At 34.7% G+C, this 19,571-nt stretch overlaps 3 protein-coding genes across 3 annotated transcripts; all 3 read left to right on the top strand.

Annotated features, from left to right (window-relative positions):
• The first annotated feature begins 1,277 nt into the window (after positions 1-1,277).
• On the top strand, positions 1,278-3,333 carry LOC104719690 (thaumatin-like protein). Its single transcript, XM_010437654.2, has 4 exons — positions 1,278-1,725; positions 1,805-2,032; positions 2,284-2,510; positions 2,881-3,333. The coding sequence occupies exons 1-4, from the start codon at positions 1,665-1,667 to the stop codon at positions 3,133-3,135; spliced, it is 771 nt and encodes a 256-aa protein (XP_010435956.1). The 5' UTR covers positions 1,278-1,664; the 3' UTR covers positions 3,136-3,333.
• A 1,526-nt stretch (positions 3,334-4,859) lies between these two features.
• On the top strand, positions 4,860-6,773 carry LOC104719691 (AAA-ATPase ASD, mitochondrial). Its single transcript, XM_010437655.3, has one exon. The coding sequence runs from the start codon at positions 5,161-5,163 to the stop codon at positions 6,700-6,702; it is 1,542 nt and encodes a 513-aa protein (XP_010435957.2). The 5' UTR covers positions 4,860-5,160; the 3' UTR covers positions 6,703-6,773.
• A 1,073-nt stretch (positions 6,774-7,846) lies between these two features.
• Positions 7,847-9,298, top strand: LOC147937323 (uncharacterized). The gene is made up of 4 exons (XM_087469850.1): positions 7,847-7,889; positions 8,249-8,308; positions 8,467-8,730; positions 8,832-9,298. Exons 2-4 carry the CDS (start codon positions 8,273-8,275, stop codon positions 9,087-9,089), a joined length of 558 nt encoding a protein of 185 aa, XP_087325976.1. The 5' UTR covers positions 7,847-7,889; positions 8,249-8,272; the 3' UTR covers positions 9,090-9,298.
• The last annotated feature ends 10,273 nt before the right edge of the window (positions 9,299-19,571 follow it).

Here is a 19,571-nt window from a genome sequence, read left to right as displayed (position 1 = left end):
GTCGATGCTTGAGATGACTTGTTAGATCGAGACTTTCTAGTAACCGAAACATTCCGGATCCAGTTTCAATGGCCCTTGTAGCGTAACAACCTCCATTAATTTCTCCATACCCTAGTCGCAAGATCTCACCTGTTGAAAAAGATATCAGAATTTTATCAGGTGTCCGCTCTGATACCAATTGTAAAGGTATAGAGAAAACACAACACACAAAAACTACACTTGGAACGCGCCAAGCAAACACTTTTAATCAATCTTATAAAAACCCTCGTTTCTTACAAGACTTGAAAAACAAAGCTCACTCTCCTATCTATCTAACACCACCCTGTGTAGATCTAAAAGAGTATACCACCCACACTCACCTTCAAAGCTTTTGTACTTGCTTGAAGGTTTACAAAACTCACAACTTTATCCCACAAGTGCTAACTCTTTTTGCGGCTAGCCCTCGTCATTTTATAACCTCACACACACGATCTCTAACCTAGATCTTGTGTATCCTAACTAAAAGGAAATATTTCTTATCCCTAAGAGAATATCTTCCCTTATCCCAACTAATCAAATATACTCTCAATATCTTCGAGTATATCTTGATCTTTTCTTCCTTCCTTCTCACGCACCTTGTTATTGTGTCCACAATATATCTCCACGTTAGCACGTCACGCCACGTCAGCACGTCACGCCATGTCAGTATATCAGTCCTCTGAGACACTTCACAGCTGCTTGTTCCCTTCAGAGCTCTGTTGCACATTCAGACCCCTTCTTCTCTGTCTTCACCACATATGACTCCTTCACTATGGATGTATCAATGGCTCTTGACGTATCTTGTTTCACCTGTAAAGGGAAATCACATCATCATTATCTTTACAATCAAACATATGGTTGAGATTATAAGATACAAGTTGCCACAAATAAACATAAGAGCAACGCAAAATCTCTTGTTTGGATGGAACGGTGCGTCGATGTTCCCTGGTATTTGTAAAGATTGAAATAAACCACTCCAACCTGATTGTGAAGTTGTACCTTGTTGTGTGAAGGAAGCATCATATAATTACAATAGATGAAATCAAAATATACTAAGGCAAACACTAGCTTCAAAGTTCTTAATAAATAATAAAAATTAAAAACCCCACTTAAACAAAACTATAATTTTTAGGGATAATACTAGTAAATAGTTGTAGATTACATAATTAATAATACTAGTAAATAGTTTGTTTTTTTCTCACAAATTGAGTTCTGCAAACTCATGAGAACTCTATTACTAATATGAAATTACCTACTTATATGTTTTTAATTTCTTCATACTAGTTAGAATTGGGCGTATTTCTTATAATAAATTTTATTCCCCGAACGTAGAATTTGGGTTTATATGCCCAAACAATAAGAATCCATATTTTACCAAAAAATAATTCTTGCATTGTTTTCATGGTTCCATTGATTTTCGTAAAAGCAACATTGACCAGTCAAAAGTTCTTTAATATCATCGGAAGCGATCAACTCCCTTGTCTTAAAGGATCAAATCTTAACTTACCCATAATCCAATCTTAAAGCATAGTTTAAGATCGAAAACGACATGATTATTTTTTTAAATCACGTCTCTGGTCACTTATAAATACTCTATAACTTGTATCCATCAATATGAAGCGGTTTAAGTTACAACTAAAATTCCAATGAAAGTCTACTCCACCTCCTTGTTACAACTTTTTATTATATCGAGTTGTATAGTATATGGTAATTTTCTTCCTTATTTTTTGTATCATATAGTTGGTATAGTTGATTTTATCATAACTATGATCGATGCTATCAATAGGCAAAGTAACAAGTCATGAAGTAACATTTTATGTGCAAAATAAATGCTCATTTCCTATTTGGCCGGCGGTTGCCCCAAACTCCGGCCATCCAGTGCTAGCCTCTGGTGGATTTTATCTGCCATGCGGAGGTATTGAACACATTGATGCTCCCTGGGGCTGGAGTGGTCGCATTTGGGCTAGAACTGGCTGTGACTTCACCTCAAACTGGAAACAAGCTTGTGAAACAGGTAACTGTAGCTCTTACAATAACTTTTTATACAATATATATAGTACTATGACTATATAGAGAGTTTCATAGAGAATATTAAATGCTCTGTTTCTTTTTTATATCCCAATGTAATATGTTTATGATTTGAAAGAATGAGATATCGGTTTATAAACACAAGATTAGAATTGTAATCATTTTTGAATTACAACATATTGTTTAATATACACAAGATTATAATTGAACTCATTTTTTAATTACAATGAGTTTTAGGTGATTGTGATGGACATTTGGAGTGTAATGGATTGATCGGAAAACCCCCGGCAACACTTATTCAAATTGCGGTACAAGCAGACAAATTCAAACCTAATTTCTACGATGTAAGTCTCGTGGACGGTTATAATCTCCCTGTAGCAGTGAACTCCAAACCCATATCATCCAAATGTGCCATCTCAGGCTGCCATAAAGATCTCAAAACCACATGTCCTGAAGAACTACAGGTGACATTTTTTTTTGTCAACCATCAGCAAAATTAAACATTCTGAAAGTAGATATAAAGATTGATACGTAGTTGGACTCATTACATCAAAATAATGAATATCTGAAATCCATCTTACGTAAAGAGACGAATTATTGCTTTAGAAATAAAATCAAATATTGGGAAATAACGAGTTGCTTTACTAGTCAGTGTAGTCACAAACAATGAACAAATTACAAATCTTATGGATGAACAAAAAAATGTTATCAGTAAATATTTTAATCCTCGGTTATTTGAATTTATCTTAATTAATACTTATATATATACTCATCAGAATAGAATCTATAGTCTTTGAAGTTTTGTTTCGTACGTTTTCTTCTCTGTCTTTAAAGGTTTTGAACGAAGAGGGACGAATCGTGGCGTGCAAGAGTGCATGCTTAGCGTTTGATAACGACAGGTTTTGTTGCCGGAACGCGTATGGAACCCCCGGAAAGTGCAAAAGAAATATGTACTCCATGTTGTTTAAAGAGGCTTGTCCCAATTATTACAGTTATGCCTACGACACACCTCCGCCTTTGGTCACTTGCTCCGCCAAAGAATATCTTATCACATTTTGTCCATCGAGTTGGGGTCACAGTTCCACGTAAAAAAAACCTCTAATATAAATGATATCATATATCAAATTATGATTGTATTTTTTACTCATGAACGTATAAGGTTCGTAGAGTTCGCTTGGATTCTTTGTCTCTGCCTTTATTGGGCCTTGTAGCTTTCATAAGATGTGTGAGATGTGTTATGGACCGGTGATCATATTAATAATTAAAGTGAAATTAGTTTCGATTTTATGGCCACGTTCTATTCCAAACTAGAGTAAACCAAAGCGTATTAAATTAAACTGAGCCAAACGTAAAATTACATAAAATCAGTTTGAGTCAAATAGTGCATTTAAAATTAGTTTTATGCAGAATGAGGAAAAAAAAAAAAAAGCGATGCCTCATCACGAACTCGAAGCATATGGGATATAGTACTACATTACGGTATCAGGCCAACACGGAGCATATCGGCTTATGTAAGAAATTTTTAATGAGACAATAATTGTAATTCATGTATGGTAGAGATTTATATGAAAAAATCAATTTCGGGCTATGTATTTTTATATGGAGACACATTTGTTGTATAGTGTAGCAATAAGCAAGCAAAGATATATTTGTCCATCACTAACGAGTAGTACATAGTTTCGAAGAACCTCACGAAAGATTAGTTTGGAGCATCTACGGAGATGATTAAATGCATGCTATTAAGTTGGCTAATTATCAAATGTTTCATGTAAAAGAAGAAGTAAATTGAGTTAGGCTATTACTATTTTGTAAGGTTAAAAGTGTTTGATGAGACTAATAAAGTTTTCGAAGTATTGAAACAAATCCAACTTAATGCTGCAGATACATTCACCAAAATGGTTACTAAAGAGCTGATTCGAGTTATTCCACTAAAAGCTTAATTATTTGGTTTATGACCCACGCATATTTTTTTAAAACAAAAAGCGGAAATTTTAAATATTTTCTAGATATACTAGAGTCTTTTTCTATTCATTGTCATTCGTTGCCAAGTCTTTTTCTATATAATTTTCACTTTTCAAAAGTTTTTTTTTCTTGTGTAGATAATAATAAATCGGAAACTTAATGGGATACACGAAGCAGCGTGGTCGGTCCGTGTACAATTACAAAACAAGTCTTTCACGATCAGGTGGTCCAAACTACTATATTTGCTGTCTGCCTGTCTCTTTGAGAACGTAGTAGGGTCTCGTTATTGAACAATTATAACAGTTTAGAAAGAGAGAATATTTGACGTAAACCAGGATTTAAAGTGATACACAAAAAGATAAAATTTAAGTTTAAATTAGAGTTTTCAACTGATTGTTAATTAATTAATTCAAATTATACATACAGAAAATATATAAATTAATGAAACTATTAACATATCTTCTATTTTATGGAATTAATGCGCAGTACTTAAAATTTAAAATGTATATTTATATAGATATATAGATATAGTAATGACATGGAATGTAATATCTACAGACTGAAAATATTGTTTTAAACTTTTTTTCTTCTCTCCATCAGATTATCATTTGACATTGACTTTCACATCATACACTACAGTAATAATAATAATTCGTAGAAAATATATGTATCCGTTGTAACATACGTCCTCCTAAGTCCTAACCACAACGTGTCGCCATGTTATTCTTAGTTTCTAAGATTTGATTGTATGTTCTCTTTTCTTAATTGACAAGATTTCTTTTCCAATTATTTTGTTAGATATAAATTGTCGTTTCCCAATTGGTTACCACACATGTGACATATCACATATGTGAAAACTAAAAGTTTGACAATTTCCTAAGGTCTTTTTGTAAAAAATGTTTTTATCTTCATTATATTTTATGAGCTTTATTATCACTCGTGAATTGGACAATTTCTTGGTGGTTTCCCAAAGATATTTTATTATCCGTCGTGGGCTCTATTCTATATATATCGAAAGTTGTGGTGTATCAAACTCATTTTCTTCTTCATTAAGCATCACCATTTCTTCTTTACCAAATATCTCATCTGAGACTTATCTTTGAAGCGTTTCTCTCTATCCAAGAAACCACGAAGCAGAGCACCTAAAAAGAAATGGGGACAATGAGTGAAGTATGGACTAACACAGGCTCTGCTCTCGCAAGCTTGGTTTTTATATACACAATCTTCGAGCGATTCTTCCCTGCTCACCGTCTCCGAGAGCACTTCGAACCATTAGCTCAAAGGCTCGTCGGTCTTGTCTACCCTTACATTCAGATAACGTTCCATGAATATAGCGGTCAGCGGTTCAAGCGAAGCGATGTTTATGATGCGATCCAGAGCTATCTTAGCAAAGACTCTTCTTCTCGAGCCAAGAAACTAACGGCCAACAGAGTCAAAGGAAATAACTCTATCGTCCTTAGCATGGACGACCATGAAGAGATCACTGATGAGTTCGAAGGGGTCAAGGTTTGGTGGCAAGCGAAGAAGCATCAAAGTGAAAGCCGATCTATCTCCTTTTACCCTAAAGCTGAGGAGTCAAGATTCTACATGCTTAAGTTTCACAGATGTGACAGGCAAGTAATCACTGAGAGGTATCTTGATCATGTTATGAGTGAAGGCAAGATAGTTGAGGTTAAGAACAGAGAAAGGAAGCTTTACTCAAACAACCCAAGTGAGAATTGGTCGGGCTATAAGGAAACGAAGTGGAGCCATGTCACTTTCGAGCATCCTGCTACATTTGATACTCTTGCTATGGAAGATAAGAAGAAAGAAGAGATCAAGAACGATCTGATCAAGTTTAGTAATAGCAAAGATTATTACAAGAAGATTGGCAAAGCGTGGAAACGAGGGTATCTCTTGTTCGGTCCACCAGGAACAGGAAAGTCAACAATGATCGCTGCCATGGCGAATTTCTTGGAGTATGATGTCTATGATCTTGAATTGACAACGGTTAAGGATAATACAGAGCTGAGAAGGTTGTTGATTGAGACCTCAGTGAAGTCTATAATTGTTATTGAAGATATTGATTGTTCTCTTGATCTAACTGGTCAGAGGAAGCAGAAGGAGGAGGAAGAGGAAGACGGAGATGAGACTAACCCTATTGAGAAGCAGATGAAAAAAGAGAAAGGTGAGAATAAAGGAAGTAAAGTGACATTGTCAGGGCTACTGAATTTCATTGATGGGTCATGGTCATCTTGTGGTGGTGAGAGGATCATTGTGTTCACTACTAATTTCATAGATAAATTAGACCCGGCTTTGATTCGAAAAGGGAGAATGGACAAGCGTATAGAGATGTCTTATTGCGGTTTTGAAGCGTTTAAATTGTTGGCAAGGAATTACTTGGATGCTAAGGAAGAAGATGATAGTGAATTGTTTGATGAGATCAAGAGGTTACTTGAGGTAGAAAAAATCAAGATGACTCCAGCTGATGTGGGAGAGAATCTGCTGAAGAGATCAGAAGTTGAGACTAAGGAGTTTTGTCTGAAGCGATTGATCGAAGCGTTGAAGGAGGAGAAAGAGGAAGCGAAGAGGAGAATTGAGGATGAGGAGAAGAAGAAGAAAGAAGAGGAAGATACTAAGAGGAAGAAGAGAGAGGAGAAGAAGACTAAATCAGAAGAGAAGGAAGAAAATGGAATAGCAACAAAAGAAGTCTAATTTGAACAATATATTGTACGACCTTATCATTCGAAATTGCAATAACAGTATCTTTGTTTTCTTATGTAAAAGCTAACTACGGTGAAACTAAATATGGTTATGTATAGTCGTATAGATATTGATGATCAACGTTATTAGTTAGTATAGGTGTCGATATTTCATTCGTAGCACTGTTAGAAAATTAATTGTGTGTATCATTAATATTTTACTCTAGTCTATTTTACAAAAATACTTAAGCTTATGCGAGCATCTCTATATCTATAGTCTATACTATTAAGAGGCAAACATTTTTAATTAAAAAACATAGGAATAGAGATTATTACATATAATGCCATTAGATTAAGCCTTGACAACGTTTGGATCTCGGGTTGATCCGGAATATTTGTATTCAGATATGTATAATGTGATTAAACGGATCAGTTATAAGTGCTTATCCAAACAGAATTTTTTAAAAAATAAGCTTTGTCCACATAAGAAAAAAAAAGGCTAACATGTATTAATTGTTATGGTTTGATAGGATAACTATTTTAATTGATGTGTCAGTCTCTGCTTCAATACACAAATTGATTTGTCTGAAGAGGAGAACAACACATTGTACTTTTGATATGTAAACATATTTGATTTAGTTTTATATTGCGAGATATTTACAGAAACAACAAATCAATTTAATACAATTAAATAAAAATAAAGAATCATTTAGTTTATATTTTGCAAAATTTCTTTAATGAAATGAAAGTAATCAATGATTAGTATAGATGAAAAAAATTAAAAATCAAAATTTTATATATGTAAACAAATTGTTCTAGATCTTTTCTAATTTTTTTTTCATGTAGGATCGTAAGATTATTCTCTCTTGATGTAGTGATCAATTTCGTACAATTCCAAAGTTTCCAACTCAACCATGCTTACGAAACAATCAACGAATAAATGGGTACATTCGTTGATTATAAAAATGCCGTACGTGCTTGCAGCATGCTGAAAAATGAATACTCAATCATTACTATAAAGATTTTATTAGTCCCTATTGAATGCTTAGATTATACTGTATGAAATAAAATTACAGTAATGACTATCACACGCGGATGCTTACCTCAAACTACATCAATATATAACGACGGTCTCACACATCAACGCTAACAACTTCAAGTTTTCCAAAAACTAAAAACGAGGCTTTTTTTCTTACCAAGGTAATCATCTTCTATGTTATTTGTTTTTAACATATTATCTAAATTATCATATAAATTAGTTTAAAATAAAAAAAGATTATCTATACAGAAACTTTTTTTCCCAAAAGTATTCAAAATCCAAGATTTCCAATACCACAAAACTTTAGATTAGGAATGGTCATTTAGCTAGGAACCATTCAAAGACTTTCGGGAGATCTTTTGAATACAAGCTGGTTCTGACATTTTTGAAGTTTTTCTAAAGAAAACTATCTTTGTCATCAAATTGTGGCATTTTCATAAATAAAACGTAAACCTGTTGTTGTTGAGAATGCTTCGTTTTTAAACTGTTAAAGCTACTTATATATTCTCTTAATATGCAGGTCAAAACACTTTTAGCGTCGAAAATGAGTCGCATATGCCTTAACAGTAACAATACAACAGTAAGTAATTCTTTTTCCATATCTTTTAGCAACAGAAAAAAAAAAAAAATTCTGTTTCCACAACTCACAAGGTGTATATGGATTATCATATAGATATAACACATTCAAAATACTAATGGGTACAAACTAAATATAATCATTGCATTTCCTGATCGTAGGAGACTATAATTTGGACAGCTGGCGTTGATGTAATGTTGCTCACAATATACATCCAAGAGTGCAGAAGGAATGATCCAATCAACGAAACCCAAATTATTCGGATTTTTGCTGAGCAAACCGGTCATGAGCTCAGTTGGAAAAGTTTAGAAAAAAGAATTTGCTACTTGAAAAGTTTGTACGCCAGCCTATGCAAGTCCTGTACATGGGATCCAAGAACAGGGGTGCCCTTAATGAGTAATGAAGTGTGGACACAAACTACGAAGGTGTGTCTTGTGAATTGATTAATTTTTTAAATTTTTTCATAACATTTAAATTTCCATTTTGGGATATGATCAAAACTGTTTCCTCAATCATATTATTTCAGAGACATCCTGAATTGTCAAATCCAAATTCCGAACTATTGGTTGAGTTCTTTATACAAAGAATGACATCGAGGCTACATGATTCGAGTGGCTTTGACTGCTTCAAGGCGAGAGTACATCCACCTGAGAATCCCAATGGCTTTAGTTCTATGTTGAATCTCGCTCCTCCCCATTGGAGAGACTCGTCGGGAAAATTTGCTGGATTTAGCTTGTATCAGCTGATTGAAAATCTATGCTCAACAAAGAATAAAGGCAATTAAATGAATCATGTTAAAAATACTAAGAAATAGAAACAGTCCAAGAAATAATAAATAGAAGAGAAAGATCTTGTTATATAGCACTAATCTAAATTTTTCTTTCAAAATTAGCATACATCTCTACTTTCAAATTTTTCATAACTAGCACTTGTAAATATTATATTATTATTTATTTTAATAATAAGAAAAATAATTATAATATTTTATACCAACTTATGGATTTATTTAATTTATGATTTTGATCGTTTCGGTGAAGCTGCAGCGTCTGTGATAACTACCGACGAAGCTTCTTTTTATTTTTATTAATTTTTTTTTGTTAACTCAGAGAGTAAATCCTCAGATCTATGGAGGGATCATAGACTAATCTCTCTGGAGAGAAGGTATCCCACGGGTAGAATCCCCCAGATATGCAAATCGGCCGTAAGCAATTAACCAATATCCATGCGGCTAAAGGGATAAAGCTAAGCAATTCTGCACTTGGGGAGAATCGATCCCTGGCCTAGACCAACAAGGCGACTCTTCGACCAAGACTATAACCACTAGTCCACCACCTAAACCTAATGGTTATTAATTTTTTTGTTCATGTATCAATTTTGATCTTAGATTTTAATATGGCTTTTAATTGAGAAATTTGTAGTATAATGGTTTTTGAATATAGCTAACTGTCTCATCACTAATCGGATCCCCATTTGGATTCGTAGCCCCATTGTTGTTTCCCCTCGCAAAGTGTAATCGGATAAAATTCTATGGTCTCGGTTAATAATAGTTGCGAGGAAGGTGGTGAAGGAACTATACAAACTGGTATTGATTAATAGGACGGTATTTTTACAAATTTAGTATCGGCCATTTTTTGTTAAAGTATTTTTATAAATTTAGTATGGGCCTTATAAGATGCCTAGTCTGCCACCTCCAAGACGGGCATGTGGTGATGGTTTTGCGGAGCGACAAAGCTGTGGTATGATCGTGGATCTGGCCAGCAAAGACGTGTCAAAATGTCCCCTTCTCAGTTTTTACGGTGTTCTTCCTAACATACGTGGCACTTTTTAATTTATCATTATTATTACATTGGGTTGGGATAAAATATTTTAATTTGTGTAATTAAACGTTGCAAATGTTGGGGATTTGGGTTTCGACCCATCACTTGTAAGGCCTTGTTCAAAAAACATTGTTTAAAACCTTCAAAACCACCCGAGTCTCTAAAGTCCAAACCAAACTACCTACTACATCTGAAGTAAAAAGTAACAAACGCATCCCTAAATTGCCCAAAACTAAATGAAAGTTTAATGATTTAACGAAAGACAAATAATATAATATACTTTTATTGTTCCATTCTAATTCCTTCATCATCTCAACACTAACAAACTAAAACTATCAAAAAATATAATTTTTAAAATCACCGAAATTACCAATACAAACTGAAATGTACCAAACCAAACCGAAATTATTCAATAACATATATACAGAACCGAAAAACTAAACATATATAATTTGGGTTTATATGACATTTTAATTGTCTATACGACATTATTAAAAACATTTATTTATCTAAATAATGAGGAATACTTAGTATAACATATGCTCCAGCAAGAAGCAGTAGGTATATAAACGTGTATAAATGGGCATGCAGCAACCAGGGAAGATGCCAATACCAAAGTTGAGCCACTTCGATCCAGGACGAAAGCAAATCTTGGGTTTGTACGCGCGAAGACGGCGTTAGCACCTATTAGGAAAGTTAGAGCTAGCATTGTGAGCATCGAGAGAGTGATGACCCTTGGGTTGAGGTTTCCTGAGACTTGAGCATCTATAGCATTTACTTCAATCCCTACCATGAAACAGTATCCAAGCGATACCCAGCTCAGCGTATCCATCTGATGTGGTGGAGGGACTTGGCGCCGAGGATTCCTCTGATCAAAATGATGCGGAGCGAGGTTGAGGAATGAGCTGTTCCTGGCTTGTCTCTCAACAGCGCGAGGTGGTGAGGATGATGAAGAAGGCTGACTCTGATTTTTCGTTTCCTCTACACGCTGAGAATTTGAAGAAGAAGCACGTTCGAGATCATCTTGATCACCAGAAGATGATGTCTGTCGACTTTGGTTACAGAGAACAACAATGAAAACCATGAACGTTATCGATCCCGTGAATGTCACCATTTTGTGAAGAACAGAGCGAGAGAGAGAGATATGAAATTGCTAAGAACAGAGGAAGAGATTACAGAGAACAGAGAGAGAGAGAAAAAAAAGTGATGGATTTTGTTATATATAATGAGTTCCCTTCAAATAAAAATGTTATTATGATTTTTTTTTTTTCATTATGCACAAATTTTATCGTTTGGAGTGTTATCAGTATATGTAGAATTATATCTTTCAGTAACAACTTAATACATAAGTCTTTTACCCAAAAAAGAAAAACTTAATACATAAGATATTTTCACCAAGGAAACTTCCGAGACCCATTTTGTTTCCATTCGAAATAGATGTTTTTTTTTTCACAAATCAAAAAAAAAAAAAAAAAACGTATATGGGAGCTAAACCGTTTAATTCAGTATTGGATTAATATATATATATATATATATATATATATATATATATCCTATCAACAGTTGATTTAAATTAAAAGAAAATCTTTACCAAAAAGATACAAATTGATTACCGAACCAACTATACAAAAAAGTCATAATTCTTAGTAAAATAAATGTAAATAATATAACATATATATAAACAAATTATCAAATCTAAGAGGATATATTTACTATGTGGATTAGGCCACGCCTTCTTAAAATATCCTACCATCATCAAGGCACAATATATCATAAATTTGAAACCAAATCAGTTTAGGGTTTAAAATTTGGTTTAGGTTGGAAGTTGATTCCGTTTTACCTGTAGCTCTTTTTAGAGTAAGCTATTTTCGTGTATTAATGATTTAATAAACAAACACAACAGTGTTTGCTTCAAGTTTTTTCTAATGCATTAATTATTTGACTACTTTTGTACGTCATAAACTTCTATGTTTATTTTGTGATATATATGTGTTGTACAACAACAACAAAAAAATGTTATGATATATGTTATTTATGATTATGAAGATACTATGTCTAATACCAAAAAGTCATGGTTAAACTTAAAACACTTTAAATCTACTTCCATTGTCTGCGGTGTTATCAGAATATTATAATAGTTTAGTGGAAAACAAACTAGAGCAAATAAATAAAATAACTATACAATACTATTGGCATGTGGGTTTCGTGGGAATAACGTCTTTTGGTGGATAACAACAAGTTGAAAAAGATTAAAAAAATTAGAAAATAGAAAGTGTAGTCTGCATAGTCTAGAGTGTAGACGAAGTTGAGAGTGACCTATTTTCCTTAATATAACGAGATATTATCACGTTGACATAATATATATAACCTATGAGGATTTTTCATGAAAATTGAATATATATACAAAACAGAATAGTTGTTCAAAACATTAACAGAAAACTCAAATAACATAACTAGAGTCTATAACTGCATTCTCTACACGTTAACCCGCAAAAAATTCCATTTGAAACCAAAATTATGCAACAAAAGTCAATAATAATTCTATTAAAACTAAATGAAAAATCAGCTGCGTTTTATATAGTAGTTCTATTTAGTTAAAACAAACATGTAGCTCTTTTAAATAAAATATTTTCTTGCTTAAATATTAAATCAAATGTGCTTATGAAACCCATGAAATATCTTGCATATCTTAAAACGACTGATTTACTTATTAGTTATCAAAAATAAAATAAAAAGAATTACTTATCGACCAACCCAAACTCATTTAGATCTTCAAGTGAACAAACCTATACGAAACCTTGACAATTTATATTTTCATAACTATATATATATTAGCTGTAAAAAATCTACAGTATCTATTGCAAAAAAAAAAAAAGAGGATGAAAAAGAAGAAATATTTAGAAGTTGTTAGCAATATATTTGTAGAAGACTGTATAGAATAAGTATTCCTACGCAATATGTAATTAATATTTGCATCCAAATTTCATCATCAACAATTTTGTTACCGTATCCCAATAAAATTGTTTTAGACTCTATAGTTTTAGAAACTTTTACGAAAATAAACTGGAGCAAATATCTTAAATATTGGCATGTGCTACTGAAATAAATAAAAAAGGTTATAAATAATAGAAAACAGAAACTGCAAGTTGACAGTAACCTTTTTTTTTCTCTCCTTAATAAACTGTCAAATCAATAGTTATTTAACCATTTATCTGTTCTAACGATTAATTGCATTATAAAAATTGAAAAAAATAAAACGATTAGAATGTTTCTCACATAAAAATTGAAACTGTAGATGCAAACGTAAATGTTAGGAACAAAAAAAAAACTCCAATAGAATTCAATTATCTACATATGAACAAAAGAGATGGAGCAAAAACTATTAAAACAATAAAACCCTAGAACGTATTTGTTTTTTTTTTCTTTGAGTCCGAATATATAGTTAAAGTTGAAATGTTGACAAAAAAAAATATATAGTTTAAGTTGAAAGTGACTACTACTTTTTTTCTGAGGCTATAATTATAGAACAGATAATGAGTGAAATAATGCTAATATATTAATTATGTTCACCTATGGAAGAAATATGGGGTTCTTCCTCACGTGTAGAGCTGTCAAATGGGCTTAGAGCCCGCGGGCGTGGCCTGATTAGTACTACTGCGGAGCGGAGTTAGACACAGTAAGTTTTGTCCAAACAAATGGAACAGTGCGGGTCTGGTCCATGCGGAACATGGGTTTAACGGATTTTTCTGTGGCGGGTTGGCGGAAAACTAAAAACCCTACCTCGTTGAACTTTTAAATTGTGTCGAAAGTCAAAACAGAGTATTCCTAGTTTCACAAATCACAACTCAGATCTCATATCATTCATCATCCTTCACTGCTCAAATCATTTATCAATTATCACAAGTTCACAACTTCACCACAAAGATCCACATTCAACCAAAACCAGAAATTTGCAATGGTAAGTTACTTCTTACTATTTACTAAGATAGTGTCTACATGATTTAAGCTAAAAATTAAAAGTAATAGTTTGTGTGTTTGTTTTAGGATTCATGTGATTCTTGCAATCGTAGATCGTTAGATTTGGAATCTGAGAGAATTGTTGATTCTGCAAATGCTGAAAGCGAAAGTGGAACAGAGATCAACGACGATGATGATGGTGTCAAAGGAAAGTCACCAGCACAGAGGAAGAGAAATCAGACTGATGGAGCTGAAACGTCTAAACCTAGTAAAAGGTCATCCATTGAGAACTCTGATGATGATGACGATGGTGATGATGGTGACAAAGGAAATTCACAACAAAAGAAAAAAAGAAGGAAATATTCAGATGTGTGGGCTGACTTTACTGTGATTACTAAGAAGGATCACAAGGGAAAAATTGAAGAAAGAGCATTGTGCAAGCATTGTTATAATCCACACAAAAATGGTACAAATTCATACAGACGTCATTTGCAAGTGTGTAAGCTTAAGCCTAGAAATGGTGATATTAGTCAAATGATGATTAATTCAGAAGCAAAGTTGCAAGCTAGGAAGATAGATCATATGGTTTTTTCGTGAAATGATAGCTAAATGTATAATTCAGCATGATCTCCCATTTGCTTATGTTGAGTATGAGAGAGTATGATAAATTTGGAAGTATGAGAGAGTAAGATCAATTTGGAAGTATTTGAATGCTGATGTGAAATTTATCAGCCGAAACACAGCAGCAGCCGATGTTTACAAGTTTTATGAAAATGAAGCAGATAATTTAAATCGAGAATTAGCTAATCTCCCTGGAAGGATCAGTCTCACTTCTGATTTATGGACTACAATCATTCAAGAGGGATACATGTGTCTAACAGCACACTACATTGACAAGAATTGGAAGCTGAACAACAAAATTCTAGCATTTTGTGTTGCACCGCCTCCACATAAAGGTACACACTTAGCTATGGAATTTCTTGAGAAACTGAAGGAATAGGGGATTGAAAAAAAAGTGTTCTCACTTACTTTAGACAATGCTACTAACAACGATACAATGCAAGAGATGGTGAAAAATCAGCTTGTGTTACGAAACGATTTGTTGTGTGGAGGAGAGCATTTTCATGTGAGATGTGCAGCACATGTTCTTAATCTCATTGTTCAAGATGGTCTGGCAGTGATTAGTAGTTCGTTGGTAAAAATCAGAAAGAGTATCAAGTATGTTAAAAAATCAGAACACCGGGAGATACTGTTTGCAAAATGTGTGGAATCTGTTGGTATAAAGCATCAGGCTGGTTTGCTGTTGGATGTGAAAACAAGATGGAACTCAACATACAAGATGCTTGATAGGGCTCTCAAGTATAGAGCTGCATTTGCTAATCTCAAAGTTATTGATGGGAAAGACTATAAGTTTTTTCCTACAGAAGATGAATGGAAACGACTCAATAGTTTGTGTGATTTGTTGGAGCCGTTTGATCAGGTTACTACTCTTATTTCAGGTTCCACATATCCAACTTCCAACTTGTACTTCATGCAAGTTTGGAAGATCAATAACTGGTTGACAGTGAATGAGTTTAGTGAAGATGAAGTTATTAGAATCATGATTGTACCCATGAAGGAGAAGTTTGATAAGTACTGGGAAGAAGTAAGTGATTTATTTGCAATGGCTACAATGCTTGATCCAAGAACACTTGCAAACTTCTGTTTTGGTAAACTTGATAAAAGTTCTTGTCAACAGAAGATTGAACACTTGAAAAGTATACTAACTACTTTGTTTGAATCATATGAGAACAAGTCAGTTTTTGCATCACAATCTCCAGAAACACGTGAAACAGATCACCACAGAGATGACAATGAAGGACAATGAGGAAACTTCAGCAATTACAATGTAAGCACTCTTAAAGTCTCTGTTTGACTAGTTTCAGGTTCTGTTTTTTCTTGGTTTTAAAGTTTCAGGTTCTGGTTGTTAATTTGTTATGTTTTAGTTTCTAGTTTTTAAAAAATTGCAGGTTCTGGATTTTTAAAACCTGCAGGTTTTTAGTTCGTTGGTTGTTATGTTTAAGATTCTGGTTTAAAAAAAATAGCAGTTTTGGTTTTAAAGTTTCAGTTTCTTAATTCTTACTGTTTCTTATGCAGGATTTCTTAGCCTTTCGAAAAGAGACTGTTGTTGCTAGTGGAAAGACATCCTTACAAATGTATCTTGATGAACCAACAATAGGCATGAAGAATTTTGAGAGTTTAAATATTCTTAAGTATTGGAAAGATAATTCTCAGCGCTATGGAGAATTGGCTTCCATGGTTTGTGATCTTCTTAGTATTCCTATCACAATAATAGCCTCTGAATCATCCTTTAGCATTGGAGCTAGAGTTTTGAACAAGTATAGAAGTTGTCTTCTCCCAAAAAATGTTCAAGCATTAATATGCAGTCGCAATTTGTTAAAAAGTTTTGAAGCATATGAAAATGGTAAGCAAATGTGTTTCATAAGTTTTCAATTTCACAATCTTAGACATGACCTTCTTTCGAATCGATTAACTTGTTTTTTTTTTGAAATCTGTAGAGGAGGAGAAAGGATTAATTGGTGAAGATGAAGCACTACCTTCAATCCAATCGATTGTTGATGATGAAGAAACATCTTGAGTTCCAGTTTCAAATTATTTTTAGGTTTCAGTTTAGTACTTCAGTTTCTAGATTTTAGTTTGAATTAAAAATGTGACATTGAGTTTTAGTTTTGTTTCAGACTTTTAAGTCTTTGACTTCAGATTTTGAATGTTTCAGATTTTAAGTGTTTGAGTTTTAAGTTCAGCTTTGGTTTTACAAAACTGCAAGTTTAGGTTCTAATGTTCTATACAACTGCACTCTACAAGTTCCAGTTCTTATAAAAACTGCAGGTTCTGTTTTAAAAAAAAAAAAACTGCAGGTTTTTGCCATGAATCAAATCATGTTTAAAACACTCAGTGTTTTCAATTATTCGATGCAATGACCCTTCTCCTTAAGTTTGTCTAATCATAGCTTCAGATTTTATATGAAAACTGCAGGTTTTTGGTAAACTTTACAGACCCGCGGGCTGGTCCGCATACCTGATGATCTTTGCGGGACGGGTTTGGACACTGTTTTATCTGTCCGCGGGTAAAGCGGGCGACCCACTGCGGTCTAAAGGAAGAAGCGGAAAATGGCGGGTCTGTCCAGGCGGATGCGGGCATGCCCGCTTGACAGCTCTACTCACGTGATAGTCAAAACCATTCTACTAGTTATGGTCATTTTAATTACGTGAACGCGTTAACTTATTAATATGCTCTTTCTTCTTTCTATTGGGTTCCCTTATACAGTTTTTCCTTTTGGTTTGAAACTGTAAGAGATACGCAATGATACACTATTCAATAGCTCAATATTCTCGTATCATTCCCGTATCATGTCATTTATAGAACATTCTGTTTATAGTTGTATTCTAGGGTATTCTATGTACAAGTATATATATAGCTGTGTAAAGTCTTCTGTATAATACAAGATTCATCTTCTATATGGTATCAGAGCAGTTTAAGATCTAAATTTTTTTTCCGCCTCCTTTCTTCTCCGTCTTCGTCTTCTGCTATGTTTTTTTTCTCTTCTTCTATGTTTTGTCTTTCTACTTTTCTTTTCTCCATGGCTAATACTGCTGAGGTAATTGATACCACTCAATCCTACCTTAACATCAATATACGTAATGTTATCAAGCTCACTTCTCTCAACTACATCACTTGGAGTCTCCAAGTCCACTCTCTGCTCGATGGTTACGATCTAGCAGGCTATGTCGATGGATCTATTCTTCCTCCTGCTCAGACGGTGGTCTCTGCTGGTTTCACCTCTCCCAATCCTGACTACACCAATTGGCACCGTCAAGATAAACTGATCTACAATGGTCTTCTCGGAACTCTCTCTCCCTCCGTTCAACCTCTTGTCACCACCACCAAATCTGCTGCGGAGATATGGCGTACTGTTGCAGACATCTTCGCCAAACCAAGCAAAGGTCATATTCAGCAGCTGCGTCTTCAACTACAACAATTCTCCAAAGCTGACAAGACCATCGACGAGTATATGCAAGGGTTAACAACTCGCTTCGACAAGCTTGCACTTCTTGGTAAGCCTCTCGACCTTGATGAGCAAATTGAAGCTGTCCTTCGTGGTCTTCCGGACGACTACAAATCCGTTGCTGATTAAGTTGAAGGACGTGAAGTGTCTCCTAAACTCAGCGAAGTCAATGAAAAGCTTCTCAACAAAGAGGCTCAATTGTTAACCGCTGCTCTTGTGGTGCCTTCCTCTACTCCTGTCTCTGCTAACGTTGCTATGTCTCGTCGTCGTCAACAACGACACACTCAGCGCCCACAACAACAATGGAACAATAGGCCCAACCATACCTCCAACTCTCAGCGTCAAGACACTCGCGGCTATCAAGGCAAGTGTCAGTTGTGTGGTGTCTTTGGTCACAGCGCAAAACGTTGTTCCCAACTCTACCAATCTCACGGCTCTCCCCAAGGTGGTCTGCTCCCAACACCTATCCGTCCATGGCCGCCGAGTGCTAATCTCGCTCTCACTGCTCCGCCTTCTCCAAACTCGTGGCTTTTGGACAGTGGAGCTACTCATCACATGACTAGTGACCTTCACAATCTCACCTCGTCTCGCCCATATCACGGTGCTGACTCTGTTCTTATTGGTGATGGTTCCGCTCTCCCTATCACTCATACTGGTTCACTATCTCTACCCTCTTCTTCTCGTCACCTCAATCTTAATCATGTCCTATGTGTCCCTAATATTCATAAAAACCTTTTATCGTTTATGCAATGATAACAAAGTGTCTGTTGAATTTGCTTCTGCTGCCTTTCAGGTGAAAGATCTGAGCTCGGGTGTCCCGTTACTCCAAGGCCGACCTAAAGAAGAGGTTTATGAGTGGTCGGCGTCTACTGTCTCTGCCTTCTTTGCTTCATCGTCATCAACACCAACCTTGGTGAACTGGCATCATCGCTTAGGCCACCCTAATTCTCCTATCCTCAAAACTCTACTATCAAAATACTCTCTTCCTTATTCTAAATCTCCTTCTCAAACTTTGTTTTGTTCTGATTGTTCTATTAATAAAAGCCATAAGCTACCTTTTTCACAAACGTCCATCACCTCCACCTGTCCTCTTGAATATATTTTTACAGATGTCTGGACATCCCCAGTTCTATCTGTTGACAACTACAAATACTACCTAATCCTTGTTGATCATTATTCTCGCTACACTTGGCTATATCCTCTAAAAGCAAAATCTCAAGTCCATGACACCTTTGTTACCTTTAAAGCCCTTGTGGAAAACAAATTCAACACTCGAATTGGTACCTTATTCTCGGATAATGGCGGTGAGTTCATTGCTCTTAAGTCCTTCCTCTCCACCACTGGAATATCACACTTCGCTTCACCGCCTCACACGCCGGAGCATAATGGTATCTCCGAACGCAAACACAGACACATTGTTGAAACT

The sequence above is a fragment of the Camelina sativa genome, chromosome 10, assembly GCF_030686135.1.
Source record: "Camelina sativa cultivar CO46 ecotype springtype chromosome 10, ASM3068613v1".
Taxonomy (NCBI): Eukaryota; Viridiplantae; Streptophyta; class Magnoliopsida; order Brassicales; family Brassicaceae; genus Camelina; species Camelina sativa.
Note: the sequence above shows the minus strand (reverse complement) of the source record. Positions and strands in the feature narration are given on the sequence as shown.